The 19,679-nt window shown below is 40.3% G+C and overlaps 2 protein-coding genes across 2 annotated transcripts; both read right to left on the bottom strand.

The window, feature by feature from the left end:
* Positions 1–4,263: 4,263 nt before the first annotated feature.
* LOC115750332 (mitochondrial acidic protein MAM33) lies at positions 4,264–6,520 on the bottom strand. The gene is made up of 3 exons (XM_030687615.2): positions 6,170–6,520; positions 5,675–6,012; positions 4,264–4,473 (listed from the first exon to the last, which is right to left on the bottom strand). The coding sequence occupies exons 1-3, from the start codon at positions 6,347–6,349 to the stop codon at positions 4,293–4,295; spliced, it is 699 nt and encodes a 232-aa protein (XP_030543475.1). The 5' UTR covers positions 6,350–6,520; the 3' UTR covers positions 4,264–4,292.
* A 1,480-nt stretch (positions 6,521–8,000) lies between these two features.
* On the bottom strand, positions 8,001–12,971 carry LOC115754308 (calcium-dependent protein kinase 1). The gene is made up of 7 exons (XM_030693290.2): positions 11,406–12,971; positions 10,724–10,867; positions 10,445–10,597; positions 10,184–10,299; positions 9,881–10,048; positions 8,875–9,099; positions 8,001–8,479 (listed from the first exon to the last, which is right to left on the bottom strand). Exons 1-7 carry the CDS (start codon positions 12,190–12,192, stop codon positions 8,357–8,359), a joined length of 1,716 nt encoding a protein of 571 aa, XP_030549150.1. The 5' UTR covers positions 12,193–12,971; the 3' UTR covers positions 8,001–8,356.
* Positions 12,972–19,679: the final 6,708 nt, after the last annotated feature.

Below are 19,679 nucleotides of genomic sequence, written 5' to 3' on the forward strand. Positions count from 1 at the left end.
AAATCCTCTCCTGAGTCCATCTAACGTGAATCTAGCTTACTTATACTCAATCTTGTAAGTTTGTTTGAGGCTGACCAATAACATGAATAACCACATCCAATCACCGGCAAAGTTCTGTTTCAAAGTGGCAGATTAAAATCTGCTACCAATATAAGAATCCCCTATATTGTGTCGCCCCCAATTGCCTAAATCTTGTATGTTCCAAGTGTCATGGGGATAATTATCTATACCTTGTTCATCAGTTGATGCAGCCTCCTCGTCTCGTACTACTTGGTGCCCATTTTGGGATGATGATCGAGTAACAGAGATAAGCGACTGACCGTATTCATCAGACATTTCGGAATTGCACTCTCCGGGCAGTTCTCCATCTTCTGTAATGGAATACGGCGGGATGTCGGGATTTGCTCAGCTCAAGTGAGCTTCGTACTCACACGGCCGACAGTAATAGATCCAATAGTCGGGGTGTCTCCTTGTTTCGCACACCTCACAATAGTACTCGTTGGTTTCATCTTTTGGGGGGCAAGCTTAGAATGAGGGGGTACTCATGACGCTTATGCTGGACAGAAAGCGGTATCTTCAAGACGCATTTAAGATGAAAATGGAAGTGGCAGTCCGTGCAGTTGTAGGAGATAGAACATCCTTCAGCACCACAAGCATAGCAGGTAAATTTATAATACCTTCGGGAGTAATTGAAGGTTCGAAGTTTGAGAGTATGGACGTGGCAACTGTGATCGATGTCACCTGCTGGGGACATGGCGCATTCATAGTGAACGAAGTAGTCGTAGCACTGCCAACATCTGTGGAAGGGTTGTTCGCCTGCTCTGTTGCAGATGATGCAGCTACTGTCTGACGGTGAGGGGTTTCTCATCGACTGCAAGTCCTCGAATTCGTAAGCAAATTCGCCAAGAAATTTGAAAGAACTCTCTCTCTCTCTCTCTCTCATTGCGTAGGACGACAAGTCGGAGAGGATGCCTGTGGCAAGAGGCCTCCACATACTGCGGCACAGAGAGAAAGAACGGACGGGAAAAGGAAAAGGGTACGCGCCACGGAGGTCTTCACAATACCCGGTAAAGCTCATAGTTCATCTAATGGGAGAAATTTTCTATGCCGATCCCTAACTTCAGATCTTGTAGGATTTTATTGAGCTCGATTTGGGCTTACAATTTGCCCGAAACGAATTTCCGAGGATACTCGTGCGCGCTGGAACAATAACGAATTTCCTATTTTAGGGACTGTTCCGGCCCGTTTTCAGCTGTCAGGGTTTGATGGAGAAATTTGTGGCATGAACAAGTCCGACGGGCAAGCTTTGTGTGACGGACAGCGGTGAATGTCCGTTACGACGAGCCTTTCGCTGTTGCGTAGGCGAGCCTTTCGCTCTTATGTAGAAGTTGATTGGTTAACGAATAAGCGTGGTGTGGTTGAATCGTCGATTAAAGTAGTGTTTTACTTGGTTTGAACGTCCATTCTCGTTTTAATTGAGAGAATTACAAGATTGTCAGCTCAAATAGCCTCGATTTTACTAAGGTTGGCCTCCCAAATCAAATGTGTTCTCCAATCAATAGATGCTTCACACTACACGAATACTACCTCTGAACCATTCCACAAAAAAAAAATTTGCCCAAATTCCAGCAGTGTAGCTCCCGGATGAAACTCTACATAGATCGCGTATTCACCAATAGTAATAATGATTGATAAAATTGAACTTAAATGGCATCCTTATACTAAGCATGCACAAGGAGGTGCGTTGACAATAAATGGGAAACATTCTAAAAAAGTCCTAAACCTATTATATTAGTGTCAATTCAATTCTGAAACTTTCAATTGGATCAATTTAATCTTAAACATTTTGTGTTTGTACCAATTTAGTCCATCCAGCCAATTTTGGCCGGCAATCGCCGAAGTGAAACGATGTCCCATAGGGCGGCCAATGCTAATGTGGACATTATTTATGAATGCACCATGTTTTAAAAAAAAGTTTATTTTTTTCTTTTTCTTCCATTTTTTTCCCAAAACTTAGGGTTGGCCAATGAGTTTCCCAAAAAAAAAAGGGAAAAAATAATTAGAAATAATTTTTTTAAAAATATATTATTAACTAATGTCCACGTTGGTGTCGCCCATCTTACGTGACATCACCGACATCCACATCAATGATTTCCTACCAAAATTGATTGGATTGATTGAATTAATATCAATGCAAAAAGGTTTAAGATTAAATTGATCCAACTGAAGGGTTTAGGACTGAATTTATACCAATGCAATATGTTTATGGCTCTTTTGATACCTTTCCCACAATAAATTTGTGGTCACCGATAAAGAAGTAGCCCATTTCTTATTTAGGATGTGCTTGTTTGATGAAAACCCATTTCGGAGAAATTGTTTACGGAATTGTCATAGTTTCGATGAAGGAAAACTATTTGATCAATGGAAAACGTTTTTTATAAACTGAAAACAACAAGCTTAAATAGAAAAAAAAAAACTTCTCTTCAAGCAAGAGGAAAATCCTTTTCCCTATCTTCATGGCTCTCGATCTCATTGATTCCGTTTAGGGTTAATACCATGAAAAACCCTAAACCGGTACACCCGTGACAAATTTACCCCAAACTATTTTTTTGACCACGAAAAACCCCAAACCGGTACATATGTGACAAATTTACCCCAAACTATTTTTTTTACCACCAAAAACCCTAAACTGGTATATTTGTGACAAATTTACCCTAAACTAATTATTTTGACCACGAAATACCCTAAACTGGTACACATGTGACAAATTCACCCCCCGTTAAATCGTCACTTTGTTTTGGCTTTTGGTCCGCTACGGTATGGGAGGACACAACCCTTGGTGCTCCACCCATCCGTGCGCTATGGATGGTGTCATCGTACAAGAAGAGACTACTGAAGGAAGGAGGTTCACGATTTGACATAAATAAGTAAGCCTTAGGGGCAGCCGGCGGCGAAGATCCTAACCATGGAGACCATGGGGATAACCTGGTAACAATGATACGGAAAGCAAGTCTTCGATCTTACAAAGAAAGGCGATGGCTCGAAGACCTCGTCTCTAATGCTTTTGCCTTCCACGAGACCGTACACATCGGATCCGAAGATCACCTATCTCAAATTGATAAACCAGTAACAAATAGAGGGTTAAAACCCCATATTGGTATACCCGTCAACTATCACATGTCACTAAATCAACAATTTGATAGTTAAATTTAATGAAAATTAACGGAGGGTAAATTTGTCACATGTGTACCAGTTTAGGGTAAATTTGTCACGGGTGTACCGGTTTGGGGTTTTTTGTGGTAAAAAAAATAATTTGGGGTAAATTTGTCACAAGTGTACCGGTTTGGGGTTTTCCATGGTATTAACCCTTCTGTTTATTTTATTTTTTTATAAGTCTCATCTGCTTTTTGCATAAGTCTTAGCTACCATCACCTGAATATACTACGTCAATGCTTATCTTCTTCGACATTCCCAAAAAACACGATCATATAAAGTATTTTACGAAAATGACTGATTTCTTTGTAATTCTTGTTATTTTGATGGACTGCAAAATAGATAAAGAGCATTTGGTCAAACAACGGTTGAGCTCCCATGCTTGTTTTCTCTCCATCGATCCGTCTATATTCACATTGTTGTTCTTCTTTACGAACTTTTAATCCATCTCATATCCCAGTATACCCCACCCCCTAAGTGGGATTATATCCATTATATATCCGGACATATCCAGATTTTGCATCACATCAAACACCAAATAAGTTATAGAGCTACATTCGGTCCACCAAACGCAGACTAAATGAGAATGGAAAAGCTCCCAATCCTAGCAATCGTAAGGTTTAAATTTCAACCAAAATTGAGCAGGTAGACAGCAGAGGATGTCCAATAATGACATGATCAGCTCGACAAAATGGGTAACAAGAAAAACCTCGAGTAACAAGCTGATGGCAAAACAATGGCACATTAAACTGGTGAATAAAAATATTGCAGCCAAAATGGTACATCAAACCTATCCCATATAACAACTGCCACTGCAGAATCTTCATATGAGGAGCAACATCCATGCCTTATCTCAAATTGACAAGCAGAAAAAATCTAAAGCGAACTAATAAATAAGTACCCGTATCTGAGTATCTCTTGTTCCCAATAAGCAATCTACACGACCACCAAAAAGTAGCAGCTCAATCACCAAGCTGTAGCCTATTGACCATCCTCCCCAATAAGCTATGGAAGAAAAAGCGGCAAAAACCAGCATTTTCACTTATGGACGTCTTCCGCAATAGAAGTACTCACTGAAATTAATCATTTTTTGCAGACTTATCTTTGCTGATAAAAGTTCCCACTGATTGAAACCAACGCATCAGACCCCTATGATCCTTGACATAAAGCCATGCTTGAAGAAATGGGAAGAGACTCTCATTCACCCCCCGTTCCTCAATGTAACTGTGAAGCGCGTCCCTCACCTTTTCATCAAGGTCTCTGCACATTTGTAAAAACTACTTGCATCAAACTCAGCACATGAATAAAATGATAGAAACCATTGGTGAAAGGTTGAGAGCACCCAGAAACAAATCCTGAGCACATTCTGACCATCAAACTGTATTGTCATATAACTTTTCCCTTTTAAAATTGAGACTGTAGAGTTGCCACCTTTTGTCATGCAATACTATGATTTCTTAATTCCCTCGACATATTGCAACATCAATCTAATTAGGACAAGATAGTGGTTAGCGAGTTCCGTGATCTTTTTTAACAGCTCAAAATGCATATGCATCCCATCTGAAGCTCTACTTTTTATAGGGAGTTGCACATTAATATTAGTCCCCGTGTCCACTAGCGCTCCAGTCTAGAGCGAAGAGAAGGCGAAAAAGCGCTGCCGAAGCAGCATAAGCGGGCTTCTATTTCTATTGCTACGCAACAATAGAGCACAATAGCATTTTGCACCCATCCAAAAGAATTTTGAGTCTCTGCTAAGATGTATGCACCATCAATTACGTATGACCTCCCATAAAAACAACAAAAGAAGCACATTCAAAATGAACAACATCAGTTTACATGATTGAAACAATATAATATTTTAAAACATTAAAGTCATAGAACCATCAACTCATCATAACCCACCTAGACACAGTGCCTGATAGGAGAGATCGTTAGATAGATTTCAAAGAGGCCACTAAAGTTCTACCGCTTATCATTACATAAAAAGACTAATTACCTGCTACTAAAATTTCCCTCAAAATATCTGATCATAAATTTGTAGTGCAGACTGATTCTTTCACCTAAGGAAGAAAGGCAAGACTTGTTCTTTCACCTGAGGAAGAATGACAAGATTCCCTCAATTTCCTCCTCCGATAGTAAATTAGTGGAGCTGCCAGTAGTCTTGGCACAATCTCAAAGAATCTCACAATCTAGTTATCATGGTGACGGAAAGAATGTTTGCTTCAACTCAGTCTAGATAGCTAGCCCTAATTTTGGCACTTCTACGTCTTACCACATTTCTACACTGAAGAAACCAATGCATATAAAATCCCCTGCCAGGCGTACACGAGCTTCATAATGAAATGATCAGAAACTTCAACCTCTGCATCCTATTCTAATGATCTTTCAGACAATTCTATGAGCCAAGAAATGCACAAACAGCAAGAAATGCCATCACTAAAAAGAGCCAACACCAACTTACTCGAAAACAGGGCCATTGTATTTAGTCGGAACCACGAGAAAACCGGTGGTCTCGAGCTTCGGCCTCATCGAAACAGAGTGAATCCCCAGCGCATCCGGATACAACCCACACAGAAAATGCAAGGCCTCCTTCTGAGCAGGCTTTGCGATGCTCACGTGAAGGAACAACTGATTAATGTCGTCTTCGCCGTCCTCATCTCCACCACCACCAGGAGCCAGATTCGCCAACCGCATAACGTAAAGGCTAATCTCTTCGTCGTTGTAAGTTCGCTTGAGAACCGGACCGTCCGCGTCGAGCGCGCCTTTCACGATCGTGAATGGCGATGGAGGATTCACTTTCTGCAGGTCGTAAGACCAGCAACGATAGGCGAATCAAACTTACGCTAAAAGCCTATCAACAGTGACCCTTTCCAAAACCCCTTCCGAGGGTTTAACAAATGGAAGGGGAAAAAAAAGAAGCGGAGAGAGAAAGGAGATGTGAGAAGAAGAGGCGTACAGGAGGAGGAGTCATCTTGGAGACTTCGAGGTAGTGCTCCTTGAGGGAGCGGAGGAGGATGGAGTTAACGGCGGAGGAGACGGTGGGGTGGTTCGCGGCGGCGGAGGCTGCGGATCGACGAGGGATGGAGCGGCAAGGGAGGAGGCGCAGATGGCCACCGGAGACGACCCTCCGCCACATGTTCCGGTCAGAGTCGACGGAGATTCGCCGCTACTTTACCGTCCTTCGTTATCAGCTCTCTCTCTCTCTCTCTCGCCGGCGGTCGATTTGCGGAAATGCCTTTTTATTTGCTGGCGATGGCGGGTTCAAATAATCGGCGATTTTTTTTGGGCTTCGGTGCTGGGAGTGGCGGGTTCAAATGCGTTTTATTATTCGACCCAAAATATATATATATATGCGTTTTATTACATTGCTTTTCATTTGCACCCGTGGCTTGTAATGGGAAAATATTGCTTTCGTCAAGGGCTCTTTTATAATCAATTTGATGTACTTTTAATGAAAAAATGACACAAATAATTCTTCAACTTTGGCTCAATATGCAATGCGATTTCTAAACTTTTAATTTATTCAATATAGTTCGTGAACTTTATCCAAACGTGTATTGTGTTCCCTAAACTTTTTATACATATTCAATTTAGTCCCCGAACTATATGAAAATGTTCAGTAGTATCCTTGATATTGGATTCATGGTAAGACAATAGTGAATATTTTCATACAGTTCATGAACCTCGGCATTATCTGATCACCACATTAGTTGAATTTGCCCGGATCAACGTTGGACCAGACACTAGAAAAGGATGAACTTGCAGCACCCAATCTTTTCGTTCCTCGTTTCCAGAAGTCAGATCTCGAACCATTCATCTCCTTCGCCGGTCCTGTTTTGCCCAAACGATTCCTGTTCCGTACGTAGCATGAAGCCACAGCCACCAGGATCGGGACGTGACAAGCCACTGTGCTCAGATGAGCTCGATGTTGGTGAAAGCACAATCATGTTATGAATGCCAGCAGAAGGATAGATCCCGACCTGCAGTCAGTCATCCAAGAGTAAGCCTGGAACGATGATGCGCCGAGGACGACTTCGGTGGATCCGCACGCGAACAAGCGCGTGATCACAAGAGCATGAACCACTGAGATTGATACAACTCAAAGATGCCTTTAGCGTCTTCTGGTCTATGCCTTAGGATCTTCTGGAAGCCGAAGATCTGAACCGCGGGCAATTTTGTAAGCTGGACTAGAGACCTCATTCACCTTATTTCCCGTCAAACTAATTAGCGTCGCTAAGTGACCATTGGAATGATTCGGCTTGACCATTTACGAAAGATGATCCAAGGCTTGAATTTTGCAGGATTAGATTAATAATTTGATGGTTTGGCCAGCCGCCGGAAGGGTAGAAATCCACCCGAGATGGAGCAGGGGCTGAATCAAGTGCACCGCTTGGTCGAAGCAGCTATGGCTGTGGCTGTGGCGAGATGGATAGTGGGGACTATGGCTCATGAAGACGCTTCAGCCCAGTTTTCGGGATTTGCCATAGCAGTGGTGTAAGGTCAAGGTGAAGGTGAAGGTGAATCAAGTGTCAATGGCGAGTCGGGGAATACAAAGGCGGGCGGCTATTTCACCATCAGTAAGGCCAAATTAGAGGAGGAATTCATGTCAGCAAAAGCTTTACCAGAATACCTGCAAAATAGGATAGTTGTGTAAACAGAAAACTGATTAAAGCTTCAAGGGCCATTGATCTAATGCATGTGCATAGTCTACTGTATGTATATGAGCCAAAACCAGAGCCACCCACAAGGAAATTATAAGCTGTATCATGGGGGGAAAAACCAATAACTTGACCGAGCAATACAACCATTCTATTTTTTCAAACAACAACGAACTATCCTGAACTGGAAAAACACAATACAACCAGTTACAGAAGTCCTCAAACACTGTCGGAAAAAAGATAGAAAGAAGGAAGGAAGGAAGGAAGGTTTGGGTTGCAAAAGACGGAGTGAAAAATCAATCTCTATGTCCCAAGCGTAAGGACATGAAACAGGCCTCGCTGGCGCTGGTTGCATGCATTCTCGATAACTCTAGTTCTCATCAAGGGGAAAAATTGTGAAATGAATAGGAAAGATTACATATTTAAGAGAAGGAAACCAAAGAGGAATGTCGCCGCTGCTTGTGCAACTAGAGTTTTATATAAGCTTATCTAAGCGCGATGCTGAAACTATTTTCTAGGCTTTTCCTGCCCAAAGCAGCTGCATGTGCAAATACCGCGTTTCCTCCTTGCATCATCGCCACAAACTCGTTGTAGTCTATCCGTCCATCCTGCAAAATCAGTAGGCACCGAGTCAGTACGCATTGGCACTGGCGAGCATCAACCTCTAGGACAAATAATTACCGTAAAGGATATCACCGAAAGAAATTATAACAAACTTCTCGATGTGTTACTGAAGAAACCCATGGTTAATGGTTTGATCCGACCTAGATGACCATTGAAAGCAACTTACTGGAGTTATAATAGGCCAATAGCAGACAGAATGCAGCATCGTGCAGGTGAAAGGTGGGAAACAGATAGAAGTTTGATATTGTCTGCGGGTCGGCTTGACTCTTTCGATATTCTCAGCAAATTAGGTCTATGCGTATCTAGGATATGGTTTCTGTTACCTGTCCATCGCTTATTGAGTTAGGGTAAAATTTACTTCATTCAAGACATGACTTACATTGTCCTGATCAATTTCCTTGATCATTTCTTCCAGGCGTACATCCTCGATGCCAAATTCCTCGCAAGCTTGTTCAAGCTCGTCCTGAGTGATGTAGCCACTCCCATCTTTGTCAAAGTAGTTAAAAGCAGCGAACAGATGATCTTCTCGCTCGATTTTGTTTAAATGCAACATGGCAGCAATGAATTCCCCGTAGTCAATCGTCCCGCTGTTATCTATGTCCGCCTACAAATTTTAAGACCAGCTATCCGATCAGTGATCTACTTAGAAGGAAGATCCACTGGCATTGCCATTCTTCGACCGGTGAGATAAATGGCATTGCTTCCAAGTGTTTAGAACATAGGTTCCCAGTAACCATGGTGACAAAACGGTTACTCCTGAAGAGGTGGATCAGCATCAACACCAATTTCACACAATTTTCCAAAATAATCCAAATCCCCAGATTCCTTTTCTTCATCTACTCTGAAGCTAACAAATAACTTGATAAGATGAAGTATGATGCTAAGAAATAGCGGGCACAAGGATAGAGTAACCATTAGACTTAATAAATCCAGATCATACAGGAGGCACCACAATAAAGAGCTCGCTTTTCCTAATAATACTAAGAACCAGCTCCCTAAGAAATATGGCTTGAATCATCTAGGTTTGTGACCTTTGTTACCACAGCAACATAAGATGTAATCAGGCGTGGAAACTGAAACGTTCAAGGCTTCACAACCAAGCACGTAAAGACAATTCAGCCTATTCATAAAGATGTTTTCACTTTTCACTGGGACATTGACATCCCATGGTGGAAGTAAACGCCAGAGGAGGTTTTGCTTGCTTTTCTCTTCTTTCTTCATTTTTTCTTTTGTGTTTGCCTTATTGATAACAGCCCAACAAGCTAAGTCTTTCAGGTAAAGCCGGGGTCTACTGCAGTATGACACTTTCTTACCAGAAAGGAGCCTAAATAGAGGAGCACAAGTGAGGATTGGTTTAAAAAATTGATTCATTAGCCGACACTTACCGCTTGCATTAAGTCATATATTTCTGACTCCTTCAGATTGGCTCCCACTCTTTTCAATCCTACCTTAAGCTCTTCGAAGGTAATCTGGCCACTATTATCTGCGTCTATCATCTTGAACATTTCTTTCAGGCCAGCGATTTCTTCATCAGATAAGCTCTCTGCTATAACCTGCACAGGTATCAACTATGTCAAGACACATTGCAGTATCAATAAACCCTTTTTTTTCTTTTGAATGATATGTTAGTAGCCTTTTTCTCCATCCATCTAGCTTAAGAAAGTTGTCTTCCGAATCCAGACACTTACTTGAAGTGCCATTTTCTTCAGCTTGTTCATCGCTGAAAATTGCTTCAAGCGACTCAATACTGCAGAATCAAGAGGCTTGTCAGGAGCAACACCATCAACCTGGATCCATGGGTGGCCTATAGGAAATTGAATTCTCATCAGCAGGTAAGCAAATGCTCAATCTTCATTTCAGAGTGCATGCTGTCAGGGTTCGGATCAAAGGTGATAAAAGGAAAAAACTCGCTTTGATTTATGACTCAAAATAGAAAGAAAACAACTCACACAAAACTTCATGAGCAGTTAGCCGCCTTCTAGGATCTCGAACAAGCATCCTCCTCACTAAGTCTTTAGCACTTTCTGTGACACTAGGCCATGGGTCTGACGAAAAGTCAAGATCCCCATGCAGAACTTGTTCAAATATCCCTTGCTCAGTCTCTTCACGATTGGTGGTATGAAAAAAGATCATTTAAAATGTGGTTGGCCAAGTTAGGATTGCATACACATTAAGAGCATGCACACTGGGGACTAATAATCTTGAAACGGGGAAAAAACAAATCTCACCAGCCCAAAAGGGGGGAACTCCACTCAACAGTATGTAGAGGATAACCCCAGCACTCCAAACATCAGCTTCTGGTCCATAACGCTTTTTGAGAACTTCCGGTGCAACATAATAGGGGCTACCAACCACGTCTGTGAACTTGTCACCTGGAAGAAACATCATTCATTTTCACTCATGAGGACTGTTTATAGCATCGGTCAAGAGTAATGACTTAAAAAGAGCTATGCATGCTACAACAAACACTCTATGCTTCTTGCCAAACCTGTTGCTGGTTTTTTCACCCTTCCCATAGATGAGTAACATCATTCATTTTCACTCATGAGGACTGTTTATAGCATCGGTCAAGAGTAAAGACTTAAAAAGAGCTATGCATGCTACAACAAACACTCTATGCTTCTTGCCAAACCTGTTGCTGGTTTTTTCACCCTTCCCATAGATGAGTAACAACTCTAAACCTGATCTAGTATTCACGTTGTAGGAAAAGAATAACAAGCATGTAATTTAGACCACCGACAATTTACTCGTGATCTATTTACCAGATTCACCTGAAAAAGGTTTTGGCATTAGATGCATATTTTGAGGATTTTCCTACTTGTTTGTCCTGAATACATAGAGCATCCTAAGCAAAACAAAAGCAGACAATCTCAAGAAAACATGAGAGGAGCAACAAGCACTAGAATATACCTGGTTTGAAGAAAACTGACAATCCAAAGTCAATTGTCTTCAGCAAGGCATCCTCCTCCTTACTAACAAAGAGAAAATTCTCGGGCTTAAGATCTCGATGCATCACGCCTAGAGAATGACAAGTCTCAACTACGCCAACTATAGTCCTAGTAAGCTCAGCGGCCTTTCTTTCAGTATAATGCCCACGTTGAATGATCCGATCAAAGAGCTCACCACCTGCACAGAACTCCATAACTACGTGGACTGCCACTGCATCCTCGTAAGCACCCTTGATGGATATAACATTTGGATGCCCTGCCAAGTGGTGCATTATCTGAACTTCTCTTCGCACATCCTCGACATCCTCTTCAGAGATCAGCTTCCTTTTGGCTATAGATTTGCAAGCGAATTCTTTCCCTGTGGCTTTCTCTATGCACAAGAAGGTAGTTCCGAATTGCCCTTGTCCCAACTTCTTCCCCAAGCTATAAAACTCCTTGAAATTGCTGGTTTTCCTTTGCAAAACCGAATCAGTCTTCAGTCCTGCACTAGACACCCTCTTCATCTGAGGCTTTTTCTTGGGCTTGGGAGGAATTTCCTGTTTGGTCTCCGGCTTCGGCATTGTTACTTGCTCGGGAGGCTTATTTTGCACCGGTAAAGGCGATTCGGGCTCCGTAGTTGTCTCCTGGTTTGCAGTCTCCGCATTCGTGTGTACTGAATCTTCTGGTAGTCGGGACCGCCACATCGCAGCGGAGACTGATTGGAAGAACCCATTCTTCGAGATGCTCGGTCCCACACAGGTATTGCCCATTGATATATCTACTGTGTAGTTTTCTAGTAAATCAGTCGATTACTTTTTAACATTAAGATCAAATCGCCATAAACGCTACTAACTGCACCTTGCAACAACCTGATCTTCAACAACTGAATAGATCGATCAAGTCGCTTCCCACTAGAGCTACCTCGAGTTGACGCTGAATGTGGCGGTGAAACCCAAGAACAGAGCTTGGGAAGGCATCATGAACGCAGCCAACAACCCCGATCCAGAGTCAATCAATAAGAAATCGGTTCAGCTATGTGTATCCAACTCTTGGGTATTGACAAATTAACAACTGGCCGGTCAGTTGATGGAACACGAGTAAAACGATGGATCCCAGAAGTGAGCTCGACCAAGGATAACTTCTAACGAAGCTCAAGCTCCAAGGAAGACAACAGGAGTCAGTAGATAATGATCAGAGAACGACTTCAAGCCTCATAAAAAAATGGAAATTGAATCCAAAAATTACCAAACGAGCAACCCAGAGTTTCAGATCTTGGATATCTGAAATGGGTACTCAGAAAAGAGAGAGTTGAGCTCAGAAGTCTGGGACTTCACCGAGTCGCGCCATTGAAGATGGGGGAGACAAACAGGCTCGTTTCCTGGGTTTTCTTTATTGGCATTAGCATAATGAAGAGTCAAAGACCAAGAGGAAGAAGACAGAAGAGACGTCGAAAAACAAAATTCAAAATAAAAGAAGAAAAAGGAAGAATTTTTCCATATTCTCCTTTTGTTTCTGTGGATAAATCAATGAGTAAGGCCGGTTGCGACGAGTGCAGAGGTTTGCTCCGTGCAGGTATCGGGCACGCTCGGACAATGACAGGCGGTTAATTAAACTGGACCAACCAACCCAAACTACCCAGTACGGCCCACGCGTTTCGCTGGACAGGATCGGTGGATCTTGCTGAATGTTCGGCTCTTCGTCTTCTTGGGGTGGTCGCCGCTTGTTCGCTCTATCCGGCGTGTTCCAATTGCAGTCGCACTGTATGGTTTCGAAACGAATCTCAAAGTCATTTTGTGATCTAAGAATTTTCGGGAGTTAAGAGAGTATTTCGCATTGAATTAAGATCAAAGTTACCTACGTAAAAAGTGTCCCGACATGATTGGGATGCCGGTCAAAGTTGGTTAACACAACCTTTGTGTTGTAACTCGATATGATGCATGTTTTGCCTCGATATGATGTACTCTCTAAATTGATTTCAAGGTTGTTTCTTAGTTTAAAAAGTCAAACATCAATGGCGTATTGATCTTAACGTATATGGAGAAGTAAGCTCATTTTTTAACAGTTAATTGAGAATTAGGATCTTTGACTTTATCAATGGCATATTGATCTTAACGAATATAGAGAAGTAAGCTCATTTTTTAACAGTTCAATTGAGAATTAGGATCTTCGACTTTATCAATGGCATATTGATCTTAACGTATATGGAGAAGTAACCTCATTTTTTAAGAGTTCAATCGAGAATTAGGATCTTCGACTTTAAAATCTATGATCTACATTAAATAGGAAAAAAAATGAACCCTAATATTTTAATGGTCCAATTATTTCACAGAAAATGTATCACAAACATTTTCTTTATTTCCCCGTGTTCGAATTGTTAGTAAAATGAATTAATAAAATATCTTTTTTCGGTGAATGGAAATCGACACTTAAATTCGGGGGAAATAATTTATAGTTTTAAAAAATCAATAATGATTTTCCAAAATGCAACTATGCCCTGGTGCTCGGACACGGGAACTTGGTGCTTCGGCCTTGACCGCTAGTGATTAGTCCTTGATGCCCATGCTTGAGTCCTCGATACCTATGCTCGGGACCTCGATAGCCAGGCTTGGGTACCTTGCTCCCACATCTAGGTTGCCGAAGCCCACACCTATATCCCTTGAGGCTCAAACAAGCCCTGCCCTCAAGAGTGGGATCAAGACCCTTACGCCTCGGCCCAAGCCCCCATGGCCGGGCCGAGGACCTATCCAAGCCCAAGTCTCTCAATTATTGCTGAATTCCTCTCTCTCTCTCTCTCTCTCTCTCTCTCTCTCTCTCTCTCTCTCTCTCTCTCTCTCTCTCTCTCAACCATCAACCCCCTCAAGTTGAACTTGAACTTCAAATTATAGACCTTTTGACCTATGCAAGGCGAGTTCGACAAAAAAAAAAAAAATCTATGCAAGGAGAGGGGAGAGGGGGGGTTAGGCATGGCCACGGGCCGTGAACCGGCGGTTTCGGTTCGTGGCCACTATGGGACAGGAATTGGCCCTTAAAGGGGCGGTTCCGGGATTTTTTTGGGGGGGGGAGAGCAACGGCTCTTTCCCTATTTTTTTTTTTGGCCGGTTCCTAATTTTTTAAAACTAGAACCGGCCCGTGAGGGGCCGGGTCGGTTCCGGTTCGGAACTACCGGTCCCGGTCAACGGGCTGGTTGCGGGCCCAAACCGGCCCGTGACCATGTCTAGGGGGATGGCATAATGGAGTTTTTGTTGGATGGAGTTCCTTGCCGATGACCTGTGATGCAATATGTAGGGATGATTGATGTACAAGGAAATCAAATCAGGTTTTGTTATAAATTATTTCAAGTGCGTCATTTCAATTATTACCAAGGAGGTCATGGTGAAGGCGACGATAGCAGTGGTGACCGTGAACTGACTAATACACTAAAAATATATGATCCTGATGAATTCGGATCGGGTCGGAGCAAGATCAATCAAGTGTAAATCTCTCAGATTGCATGGCATGAAAATGAATGTGAGTAAAACATATCACTTTGATTCACCCAAGTATGAGCCGCTCCAACCGGCTACTCTTTTTGACCTAAAAAAAGGGGGCTGGTCTCACTCGCTTAATGAAAGGCCGTTGAATTGATGTCGGGATAATCCCTCTATAATCATAGATTGTGGGCCTATATGACAACTCATTAAGCATGAAAAAAAAAAAACAGCGCTTAAGAAGATAAAGGGCTTGTTTTAAGACTCGATTAAGTGTTAAACATTAAAAAAAAAACACCTTTTGATGAGATTAAACTTAGTTGATGACTACAATAATCTTGAAGGGGCAAGGATTCCCTTTTTCTACTAAGTAGAAAAAGTAATTGACCGCAAGAGTAGTGCTAAGTTAAGAATGAGGGTGCTTCGTGAACCACAAATTCTTTTTCGTTTTTAGTTGGCAACCAAAAACAATGTGTAATAATTTGAACAATCATTTTGATTTTACTAAAAGATGAGTCATAAAACCAAATTATAAAGATAGTTATCTATAATACAAAAAAAATGGTTTAATTAGGTTTTTTGTCCTTTTTTTTTGTCATAGCGGTTTAATTAGGTTAGGTGCAAGAATTATCATTTTTTTTATGGCTATTTTTCTTTTTTGACTTTTGGGGCTGTTTATAGATTGCAAATTTGTGGTGATGATTTATCTTAAACATGCCACAGGAGTGTGATTTATTTTTACTTTTGCAGCTGTCGGATAAATTTTAGATTTATTTTATTATGTGACATTGTATAAGTCCAACAAATTTAGGGACCCAAAAGTCAATTTTCAAATATCATAGTGTTTTTCTGTGCAAAAAGGAAATATCATATTGTAACTGTGAACGTATTTTCCTCATATTGAAATAACTTCAGACTTTTCTTTTGCCTCGCTAGTAAAAAGTCCTAAGTCCACGTGGGTGCTGATCATGGAATTTGGTTTTATTAATACTCTCGAGCTGCGTTTGTTTCGTGAAAAATTCAAGATTTAAGAGTGAATGAATGAAAAATATTTTCATCACCCACGAAAATAATTTAGCATTAATTGTTGTAGGTAGTGAAAATATTTTCCGTCAACTAATTTTTCCGAGTTATATACCCAATTATTTTTTGAAAAATATTTTCCAAATTTTGAATTTTTCATGAAACAACGCACCCTTGGTGTTGCGATTAATGCATGGATTTTTGTTTTAGCCAAATCCATGCATGTATTAATTATATATGGCAGCATTCATTGTGGTTTTTTTTTTTTTTTTGGGTTGAAAAGCATTCATTGTGGATATGAGCAATAAATTCGAGATCATATCCTAATCTATGCACCTGGATATATTACTCATAAACATGGGATTATCTCCCTGATTAACCCATGAAACAGCATCGTGTATACAATTTTAGCAACAAGCTCAAATACGGAAATTCTGTGACCAAAAAAAAAAAAAACAAGTAAGGAAATTCAGAAAGGAAAGGGGACCTCTAAGTTCAAAAACGGTGCCGTTGTCTTAGCATAAACCTTGACCGCAATTGGAATCTCGCCAATTACGATGATGATACTCAATAGCAATAATCACAACTTCCATGTGTAGTAAGAAAATCGGTGATCAACTTTCAGTTAATATTAAACAAATTTTCATATTTATTTTTAGCTCTCAAATTTAAATTGAGCCAATCGAAGAAAACTCAAACTCGAGTAAGCAAATATTTTCTTTTCTAGAAAATGACACGGATGATTTCTTCACTTTGATCTGATGTGCAATGTTGTCATCGAGCTTTAATTTGTCCAATATGACCTCCGAACTTTTAATAATTTTAACATAGCATAGGGACTACATCGAACATTTATCGATAGTTCATGGATTACATTAAACAAATTGAAAGTTTTGAAACAACTTTGCACCTAGGGTCAGCGTAGAATCACTTCAATTTGTCATTAAGATTGCCCGGAGAAGTGAAATAGTTGAGGTGTTAGAAAGCCGGCTCGGACACAGCATTTTTTGCGAATAAAGAATGATCTAAAAAATATTTATCATAAATTAATTGGTTATATCTCTTCAAAAAAATAATTAATTTAAAATATTTTCACCATCGATAACAATTTATATCTGAATAATTTCATAAATAATAAAAATATTTTCCGTTCGTTCATTCATTCTTACGGGATACAAGCGATCATTTTTTTTCTTCAAATTATAAGCTTTCCGTGAAACAAACACTCGTGATGTAAATATCATTTTTTTTTAATATGCCTAATGAAATGGATCTTCCTTCTTTTATTTCCAAACTATGTATTCTTATCCATACGCCAAGATTCCGGATGTACTATTGATGGAGTGATCCCATGGTATCCTGCAGTGATGAAAATAGCCGCGTTACGAAGTGTCGTTTTTAGCGTCTCCCCGTTTCTTTAATATATAGAAATGCATGTTATAACACGCCATTTGCTTATCCATAGAAGATAGTTACGTGTCACAACCATGAATAGAAGATATTCTTGTAAACGCACGTGCATGTAAAAATAAATATATGTGTATATATTAGTTTGCATAAATGAAATTAGTTTGGATAACCACTCGTCAATAATCTATTGTCACGGACCATATGCTTACCACAAAAAGAAGAAGAAGAAGAAGAACGGGAGTTAGGCATAGATAGAAAAGGTGTTAGCACGTTGCGCATGTCCACGGTACTCAAAACCAATCATAGAGTGTAAATGTGACATCTTGATCGATAATTGCGGGACATGAATTGCTAGAGAATTGCCATAAAAAAAAGTCATAAGATTTTTGTAATTATGTCAATTCTGTCTATTTGATCGGCCGGCGTTGATGTGATAATTTTTTTATTAATATTTGTTAATTATTTATTTTTATTTTTTAAATAATTTTTTTTTCTTTTTTTTTTCTTCGTTTTTTAAGATTTGGGCCTGCAACCTCTTGCTGGCCACCCTCCAAGGGCTGGCAGAGGTCACTGGTCCCTAGACGAGGGCCGCGACCCTCGTTGTAGCCGATAGGGCTCCAGCCCAAACTCCTTAAAAAAAAAGAGAAAAAATGCAGATTTTTTTTAATTTTAAAAATTTTAAAAATTTGAGAAATATTAAAATGTTATTAAAAGATTATCATGTCAGCATGGCTGCGTTGCATCGATTCCTGCAAGCTAAATGGACTGAATTGGCATAATTGTAAAAGGTTTATGATTAAATCGACAAAAATAAAAGTTTGCGACGTAATTGACGTAATTGACATAATTACAATAACTTTAAGACTTTTTTAGTAGTTTTTTCTACAATTTACGGGGAAAGTTTACAGCGAGTCATTGGATTAATCCGATGAGACACGGGTGCTCGTGGCCTCGGTGCCAAACTCAAACCCCAAGATAAACTAAAACCCAATGATAAATGGAGCGACCAAAGCGTAAAGCGATATTTGTTTCCTTTCGATGTTTTCTCAATTCCTCGTGCCTTTCGGGTTTCGATCTTGGGTCGGATTGGTATCAAATCAGCCGCGAATGTGTACAGGGAAGAAGAAAAAGTAACCGGCATCCATCAAAAAGCATGGTCCTCGAATGAAGTGGAGTTACACGATGTCTGCTAATTTTGTTGTAGCCTTTTTGACTTTAAATAAAGCATGACGGAGTAAAACTAAAAAATATAAGATAATTAAAAGAAAGGAAAAGAGCCTTACTAGCTAAGCTTTAGTCGAATGGGGATTGGAAGAAGACAAACCGATGGCGGAGAAAAGGCAACAGTAATATCTCATCCTATCATTATAATATTGTTATTATCGAGTCTTTTATTAATTTGGTTGTTAATACTTTTACAATTACTATGCCATAATAAGAAAGGCTACCCAGAGCTTTTTTTTTTTTACCTTCAGAAAAGAAGATTAAAGGTAACTCAAGTTGCTTTATATTGGATAGGCAACAAAGAAAATAACACAATTCAATTCGAAAAATCGGGAAATTTTCGAGTGCATCGACATGATTCCTATCTATTTTAAATTAATTGTCCCCTTTGAAAACTCTTTACGCTGCATCGGGTCATTTTAGAGACGCGGATTTAAATAGGATGGAGTTTGCTGATTTTTGAATAATACAAGGGTTTATGGATGAGCGGTTTGGGAGATTCCTTGGGGCTTGGAACTTGACCGTTGAAATCGGTTCTCCATTTTTTGGAACCTGGAACCTACCATACAAACCTTGGAACATGGAATCTGCTTTGTTATAGGTTTCATGATGCGTTCCATAGTCTATCCAAGTTCTACATGTATTTTCAATTTAATGATTGAAGTGAGTTTTCACTTTTAATATCCATTTGGTAGTATAATCTACTGACGATTACTCATATTTATACACATCGAAAATACGAAAGATTGACAAAGTAAAAGTCTTAGTCATGGATATTGCAAGCAATGGAAGCTCGGGCTCGTGGTTCCGTATTACACACATCATCGGGGGCCAAGGACTTGTTCTAGGTTATAAGTTCCACCTCCCGAAAGCTGGAATCTACTCGGAATCGATTCCCTAATTTATGAAATCCGAAACCTACCCTTCATACCCCAAAACATGAAACCTACCCTGTTTTCACTGATTCAATTCTTCAATTCTTCATTGGAAGCATGCTCATCCTTTACAATGATTTGAGTTCGATGATTGAGATGGATGGATTGAAAGTGGAGATATAAGTTAAAAGCATCTAGCATCTTTTTGCTACTTCGTATCAAGTATTTACAACCTGAAATCACACCGGATGTTACCTC

The sequence above is a fragment of the Rhodamnia argentea genome, chromosome 5, assembly GCF_020921035.1.
Source record: "Rhodamnia argentea isolate NSW1041297 chromosome 5, ASM2092103v1, whole genome shotgun sequence".
NCBI classification, from domain to species: Eukaryota; Viridiplantae; Streptophyta; class Magnoliopsida; order Myrtales; family Myrtaceae; genus Rhodamnia; species Rhodamnia argentea.